The 8148-nt window shown below is 61.2% G+C and overlaps 1 protein-coding gene across 1 annotated transcript in view; it reads right to left on the reverse strand.

Annotated features, from left to right (window-relative positions):
- Positions 1-8148, reverse strand: part of LOC140736355 (phospholipid-transporting ATPase ID-like) — an 81650-nt gene that overhangs the window by 70232 nt on the left and 3270 nt on the right. Inside the window, exons 2-6 of the mRNA XM_073062345.1 lie at positions 8097-8144; positions 6732-6830; positions 4530-4591; positions 3296-3368; positions 2315-2385 (exon numbers count right to left, since the gene is read on the reverse strand). Of these exons, the coding sequence (XP_072918446.1) occupies positions 2315-2385; positions 3296-3368; positions 4530-4591; positions 6732-6830; positions 8097-8144 (353 nt within the window). The remainder of the gene's footprint in view (positions 1-2314; positions 2386-3295; positions 3369-4529; positions 4592-6731; positions 6831-8096; positions 8145-8148) is intronic.

The following is an 8148-nucleotide window of genomic DNA, read 5'->3' on the forward strand; positions in this document are numbered from 1 at the left end:
CCCTCCCGTGACTCTCCCTCCCCACCCACGCCCCTCCTGTGACTCTCCCTCCTCACCCACTCCCTCCCGTGACTCTCCCTCCCCACCCACGCCCTCCCGTGACGCTCCCTCCCCACCCACCCCCCCCTCCCGTGACGCTCCCTCCTCACCCACGCCCTCCCGTGACTCTCCCTCCCCACCCAACCTCCCGTGACGCTCCCTCCTCACCCACGCCCCCTCCCGTGACTCTCCCTCCTCACCCAACCTCCCGTGACGCTCCCTCCCCACCCACGCCCCCTCCCGTGACGCTCCCTCCTCACCCACGCCCTCCCGTGACTCTCCCTCCTCACCCAACCTCCCGTGACGCTCCCTCCCCACCCAACCTCCCGTGACGCTCCCTCCTCACCCACGCCCCCTCCCGTGACTCTCCCTCCTCACCCAACCTCCCGTGACGCTCCCTCCCCACCCACGCCCCCTCCCGTGACGCCCCTCCTCACCCACGCCCTCCCGTGACTCTCCCTCCTCACACCAACCTCCCGTGACGCTCCCTCCTCACCCACGCCCTCCCGTGACGCTCCCCTCCTCACCCACGCCCCTCCCGTGACGCTCCCTCCCTCACCCACGCCCCTCCCGTGACGCTCCCTTCCCACCCACGCCCTCCCGTGACGCTCCCTCCTCACCCACCCCCTCCTGTGACTCTCCCTCCCTCACCCACGCCCTCCCGTGACTCTCCCTCCTCACCCACCCCCTCCCGTGACGCTCCCTCCTCACCCACTCCCTCCCGTGACTCCCTTCCCCACCCACCCCCTCCCGTGACGCTCCCTCCTCCCCACCCCCTCCCGTGACGCTCCCTCCTCACCCACCCTCCCCGTGACTCCCTTCCCCACCCACCCCCTCCCGTGACTCTCCCTCCTCACCCACGCCCTCCCCGTGACTCTCCCTCCCCACCCCACGCCCCTCCCGTGACGCTCCCTCCCCCACCCACCCCCTCCCGTGACTCTCCCTCCCCACCCACCCCCTCCCGTGACTCTCCCTCCCCCACCCACGCCCTCCCGTGACTCTCCCTCCTCACCCACGCCCCTCCCGTGACGCTCCCTTCCCACCCACCCCCTCCCGTGACTCTCCCTCCCCACCCACCCCCTCCCGTGACCTCTCCCTCCCCACCACCCCCTCCCGTGACGCTCCCTTCCCACCCACCCCCTCCCGTGACCTCTCCCTCCCCACCCACCCCCCTCCCGTGACTCTCCCTCCCCACCCACGCCCTCCTGTGACTCTCCCTCCTCACCCACGCCCCCTCCCGTGACGCTCCCTTCCCACCCACCCGCCCTCCCGTGACTCTCCCTCCCCACCCACCCCCTCCCGTGACTCTCCCTCCCCACCCACCCCCTCCCGACTCCCCTCCTCACCCACGCCCTCCTGTGACTCTCCCTCCTCACCCACGCCCCTCCCGTGACTCTCCCTCCCCACCCACCCCCTCCCGTGACTCTCCCTCCCCACCCACCCCCTCCCGACTCCCCTCCTCACCCACGCCCCTCCCGTGACGCTCCCTCCCCACCCACGCCCTCCTGTGACGCTCCCTCCTCACCCACGCCCCTCCCGTGACGCTCCCTCCCCACCCACGCCCTCCTGTGACTCTCCCTCCTCACCCACGCCCCTCCTGTGACTCTCCCTCACCCACGCGCCCTCCCTTGACGCTCCCTCCCCACCCACACCCTCCCCACCCACGCCCTCCTGTGACGCTCCCTCCTCACCCACCCTCCCGTGACTTCCTTCCCCACCCGCCCCCTCCCGTGACTCCCCTCCCCACCCGCCCCCTCCCCCGTGACTCCCTTCCCCACTCACCCCCTCCCGTGACTCTCCCCCCTCACCCGCCCCCTCCCGTGACTCCCCTCCTCACCTGCCCCCTCCCATGACTCCCCTCCTCACCCACCCCTCCCGCGACTCACCCTCCTCACCCACCCCTCCCGCGACTCTCCCTCCTCACCCACGCCCCTCCTGTGACTCTCCCTCCCCACTCACGCCCCTCCCGTGACTCTCCCACCCACACCCCACCCCCTCCCGTGACTCTCCCTCACCCACCCTCCCGTGACCTCCCCTCCCCACCCACCCCCTCCTGTGACTCTCCCTCCTCACTGTGTCGGTACGTGACCGCCTGCTGGACCAGTAACTCGTTCACTGACTCAGAGAAGTGAAATAAGCCTCTCAGCCCACGGAGCCCCTGCTGACCCAGTGCCACCCATCTGCATTGTCCATCTCCCAACCCGCTCACGGGGCTCTGCTACTCCACATACAAACCAGCAGAACGCCCGGTTGCCTGGGGACCTCCCGGACTTACCCATCCAGTTCGGCAGTCTCAATGTAACACAGACCGTAGGGCTCGCTGCTGGAAAGCAGCAGCAGGTCAGCCTGGGGACAGAGACGCAGAAAAAGACCGTCAGGCACGTGGAGGGAACCTACGCGACAGACTCCATGTTAAACCACTCTGAGGGATGCTGAGAGCGGACTGGAATCTCAGCTGACGCTGATGGATGAGAGGGGGACGGGGAGGGGGAGGAAATCCGCGGCAGCTGAAGGAACAGTTACCTCGGGGATTGAACATTTTGGAGGAGTGGGGTCGCAGAGGGATTTAGGGATGGATATGAAGAGGCACAGTGGCCAGAGTGGGTCCCAGAGGGAGGGGTTGGAGGGGACCACAGAGTGGTCCAAAGTGTGTGCCAGAGGGGTTCAGATAGACGGGGAGGGGGTGTCGGCGCCAGACGGGGTTACAGACATAGGGAGGGTTGTAGGGGCTGAGGGGTTACAGAGACAGGGAGGGGTGTAGTGGCTGGAGGGGCTTACAGAGATGGGGAGGGGTGTAGTGGTTGGAGAGGGTTATAGAGAGGGGGAGTGGTGTAGGGGCTGGAGAGGGTTACAGAGAGGGGGAGTGGTGTAGTGGCTTACAGAGACAGGGAGGGGTGTAGGGGGCTGGAGAGGGTTACAGAGAGAGGGAGGGGGTGTAGTGGCTGGAGGGGATTTCAGAGACAGGGAGGGGTGTAGAGGCTGGAGAGGGCTACAGAGAGGGGGAGGGGTGTAGGGGCTGGAGGGGGTCACAGAGGCAAGGATTAGTAAGGGAGTGTACAGCAATCATAATGTGAAATAGGTTTCATGTTCCAGCTGGCTGTCACCATGTTGTTACAACGTCCAGCCCTGGCTTCCCAAGACAACCCATGGCATCTGCTCCCGGGGCTAAATTTCAGCCAAACTCAGTTTCTTCCAGAACAATCACCTCCCACTTCTCCCCAATTCCCCCCCCCCCCCTTCACTAGACGGCACCTACCGCCACAAACTGGTTGTTCTCGAGCTTAATGATGTCGCCCACCCTCACGTGCATCCATTTGTCTTTCTGGAGCCTGTGGGAAGATGAAGGAGGGCAGGTCAACGGACTGACGACATTCCAAGATGGGACAACAAAATGGCTGCCGGTCACCAATCTCCAGACTCAGCCCACCCCTGAAAGTGAGGGGGGGGGGGGAATAAAGAGTCATCCCTACCGCAAATTGAGCAGCAGGAGCAAGGGGGGAGAATTGATGGTGTCTGAAACCATCTTCGAATTTTGAGATTAATGCTTAAATCCATCTTTTGAGGCCTTAGTGGATAAGGGTGTCCAACTTGTTCATAATAAATGGGCCTCTTTCAATGATTATACTGTGGTTTCAGGTCAGCGTTAAGTACCCTGACTTTTAATTCCAGACTTTGACCGTGTAACACAGAATAATGCAGCGTGGGAACAGGACCTTTGACCCATTATGTCTAACTAATTATGGACACGACACCTAATCCCTTCGGCCTGTATATGGTCCGTTCCTCAGATCTCTGTACATCTAAGAGTCTCTGAAACTCTTGGACAGAATCTCCCTCCCTGCACCATGGTCCTGGCAGTGCATACACCACTGTGTAAACAAATACTCCACCCCCCGGGGGACTGACTGTTCTGTAGACGGTAGTAACCATATTTTAACTTGAGTACACTTACTGTCTTATAAATATTGAATGTCTGTAACTTGGATTTGTTGTAATAAACTTTTTATAGTTTTGTTAAAAATACTTCACACACCTCCTTTGAATACCCCCCCATTCATTTTAAAAGCATGTCCTCTGATATTAGACATTTCAAATCCAGGAGAAAGACACTAGCTGTCTGCTCTATCCACGCCCCTCGTGATCACATGAACCTCTATCCAGCCCCCCCTCAGCCTCCTACACTCCAGAGAAAACAACCCAGCTGTCCAACCTTCCCTTGTGGCAGCCCCCACTTCAGGATCCTCTCCGAAGCCTCTGTGTCCGGTGGCCAGCGGCAATCCGATTGAGTTTCCAGGGAAACGGAGGAGGATGGGGAGAGCATGGAATTGGCGAAGCGGGTGGGAGCCAGGGTCCCCAGCGCTGGGAATGGGAATCATATGAGAGAGGGTAGTAGATGGTGTGACAGGGCCATCAGAGAGCAACGACCAAAGCCCGAGGAACGACTCTAACGTCCGGCCCAGCGGGGGGGGGGGGAACGCCTGGATACTCACTTGCCATTGATGAGGAGAACGGATTGCCGGTTGTTCACCTGCTTGTCACTCTTGTGGCGGAACTGCGGAGACAGAAGGCAGTCAGGCCAGGGGTGGAGGGGAGGAGAGAGTGGGGGAGGACAGAAGGGAGAGGGGGGAAGGGAGGGGCAGAGGAAGGGGGAGAGGAGATGGTTGGGGGGGAGGGGGAGAAGGGGGAGAGAGTGGAGAGACTGGGGGAGGGATAGAGGGATTGTAGAGGGTAGTGTAAAGAGAGGGGTAGAGAAGGAGAAGGAAGGGAAGGGAAGAGGGAGGAGGGGTTGTATTTGGAAATCACATCAATGTCCCTGATACTGGCCATACTGGAAGGAAGGTGACAGAAGGAGGGGGAAGGGAGGAGGGGGTAGGGAAGAGGGGAAAGGGAAGAGAGGGAAAGGAAAGGAAGGGGGAGGAAGAAGGGGGAGGAAGAAGAGGGGGAGGAAGGAGGGGGAAAGGAAGGGGGGAAGGAAGGAGGGGGAAAGGAAGGGGGAAGGAAGGGGAGGAAGGGGGGAGGAAGGAGGAGGGGAGGAAGGAGGGGGAAGGAAGGGGGGGAGTTAAGAGTGATGGCAGGGTTTACTCCTCCCCTCTGCCACTGAGGGAGTTAGGAAAGTGGCATGTCCCTGGCACAGATTGAGTCGTGTAGGGAAGGTCTACGACACACAGGACTCCTGTCTCCCTTCAAGGGTGTTCCCTCTTGTCCCCTTCATTCTCCTCCCTCTCCCTCTTGCTGTCCCCCCCAAACCCCTCAGCTTTTGCCCCTCCCCTTCCTCCACAGCCCCCTCCCTCGCAAACATACGTCCCACCCTGTTCCCCTGCCCGTGACCCCTGTGTATATGTGAGGAGCGGTGGGGAGGGAGGGTACTGACTTCACCCCAGGAAGAGACGCCCACCTCCCGTCTCCTCAGGGGTGGAGGGTGAGGGACAGAAGGGCAAACCCCTCCCGCACCCACCCCCGACCAGCTCGACTGGGCTCTCACCCCCGCCTCCCCGCGACCCCCCACCCACCCCCCCAACCACTCGGCTCCCCCCCCCTCCCCGCGGACCCCTGTCCTCACCCTCCCCAAACTTTTGCCCCGGTTGACATATCTGTCCATTCTTCCCCCCGGGGGGGGGCAAGTGGCCAGGAGGATGAAGCAGAGCAGGGGTGGGTAGGTGATCACAGGTTGGGGATGACAGGCACCGCACGGAGGGGAAGGGGGCGATTCCAGCCCAGGGCACTGACCCCAGTCCCAGAGGTTGGACTGCCGTTCGTTAAACCCTCTGTTTGTTGCTCAAAACTCGAGCTTACTCCCCGTCCTAATTTTCCCTGCCCCTATCCCCCCCCCATTCCCTCAACACCAGGACTCCATCCAGCTCCGAACTCCGAGGGGTGTCGCAGGGCGGGGGTTCCACGGGCTCCCTGTCCCAGTCTGAGATGGTGACCCTCTCGTCCTCAACTCTGGCAGCCCAGGGGGAGACACCCTTCCCTTCAAGCCACGACGGGATCTCCCCTCGTGCTTCCAAACCCCAGGGAACGCAGTCCGGGTTACCTCGATCGCTCCCCCAATCCCGGTGTCCCCAGACCTCCTCCCAGTCTGGTGGATCTTCGCTGCAGTCCCTCCGTGGTAGGGATGTTGTTTCCGGGGCGGGGCCGCACCGTGCACAGCCCTCCCGGGTGCGCTCTCACCGGGGCAGTGAGAAATCCTCATTGTGTAACTCAAACCTTCCATCTCCGCTCCTGATCACGTGCGGCCCCCTGTCCGGTGGCCTCCCTTTGAACATCAATGCTAACCCCATCTCACACCAGATAAAGATAGCCTCACCCCCGCCATTCTCTCTTCCCGTTCCTCATTCTGGCTGCCCACCACCCTTCCTCCCACGGTCCACTCTCCTCTCCTAGCACATCGCTCCCTCAGCTCTTACCTCTTCCAATGATCACCTCCACCCCCTCACCCGCCCACCCAGCTACCCCGTGCCTGGTCTCCACCCATCGCCTGCCAGCTTGCCCCTACTCACCCTTGCCCACCCCTCCCGATGTTTACCCCCGGGAGCCGCTGCCTGACCTGCCGAGCTCCTCCAGCACCCCGAGCGTGAAGATGCTGGCGCGTAACTTCCATATCTCCCGCCAGCTCGCTCCTAAAACCTCCCCCCACAACAAGAAGGCCCCCGCCCATTCGGTGGTGCGGGCCAGGCCGGGAGAAGACTCACGTAGTCGTCTGTGGCGTCTTTGACTGCAGTGATGGTCAAGACTAGGACCAAAGGCACAATGGTGGTGAACCAGGACAGCGAGGAAATCTGCGGGATGAGCTGCAAGGGGGGAGAAGGAGCCAGGAGAGGTTAGTGTGACGGAAGGGGGGGCGGAGGGGGAGGAATGGGGGACAGCGGACATAAGGGGAAAGTAAGCGGGGTGTGAAAGAATTGCTCTTCCTATCCCAGACCCCCATCCCCAGTCTTGAGGCAACGCCAGAGACCCAGGGCCTGGAATCCAGATCAGGGCTTCATGTCCGACTCTGGGTTGCAGACTCCAGATCCCATTCTCCAGACCCTGCTCTCTCGTTCCTGATCTTCAGGGCTGGACCTCCTTGTTCCACTCTCCCGATCCCAATCTTCAGGGCCTATTCTCCGTATCCCACTCTCCTGGGCCCAATCACCCAATCCCAGTCTCCTAATCCTGGTGTGTTTACTCTGGTCTCCCAATCCTGCTCTCCCGATCCCAGTCTTCAGGGCCTGCTCACCCTCTCTCCTGGGCCCAATAACCCAATCCTGGTCTTCTGATTCTAATTGCCCGGGCCCCCAGTCTCCTGATCTTTTTCTCCAAATCCGAGTCCTGGGACAAACAAGAGAAAATCTGCAGATGCTGGAAATCCAAGCAACACGCACAAAAGTGCACAAAAACAACCGGAAACATTGACTGCTTATTTCCACGGATGCTCCCTGGCCTGCTGAGTTCCTCCAGCATGTGTGTGTGTTACTCTGAGGCCTGGAATCCTGTGGCTTTACAGGAGTGGGAAAGAGGGTCCTGTTGGGATTGGGGAAACGGGGTCCCAGAGATCCGGTGTGAGCCTCACGCCCAATCCAATAGCAGGTCACTGGAGTTAACCCTTTGGAGGAGACAGCGAGGCCCCAGTGCTCCAAGGAGGAAAGGCTTCTGGGGATGGGGAGAAGATTCAAGAAAATTCCAGGGCTGTTAGATTCCAATTCCTTCCCCTCCTCCCCTCCAGTGCCAAGCGTGTGGAGAACCAGACATCGACTAAGAGTCCAATCCCTTCTTGGATATACACGCCTCCCCCTCCCCACCCAAAACAAATCCTTTACAAGCCAAAGGCACACCCCCCTCTAGAAAGCATGACCTTCATGGAACCTCAGGGCACACAGCAAGATCCCAGGAGTGGGTCGAGGGGTAATGCTCAGCCTAAGAACAGTGGTGGGGGGGTGTGGGTCCTTCCATCTCACCCCTCCCACATCTCCTGGCAGTGGGACGCTTCCCGAGTCCAATCCCTCCCTTGCCCACTTCTGGCCCTCCCCCAGCACCCCACCCCCCTCCCCCCATCGTGTAGCCCAAGACGAATGTACCTGCAGAATCAGCAAGAACAGGAAGTAGGTGTTGGCCACCTCCTGGAACTGC

The sequence above is a fragment of the Hemitrygon akajei genome, chromosome 11 (assembly GCF_048418815.1).
Source record: "Hemitrygon akajei chromosome 11, sHemAka1.3, whole genome shotgun sequence".
Taxonomy (NCBI): domain Eukaryota; kingdom Metazoa; phylum Chordata; class Chondrichthyes; order Myliobatiformes; family Dasyatidae; genus Hemitrygon; species Hemitrygon akajei.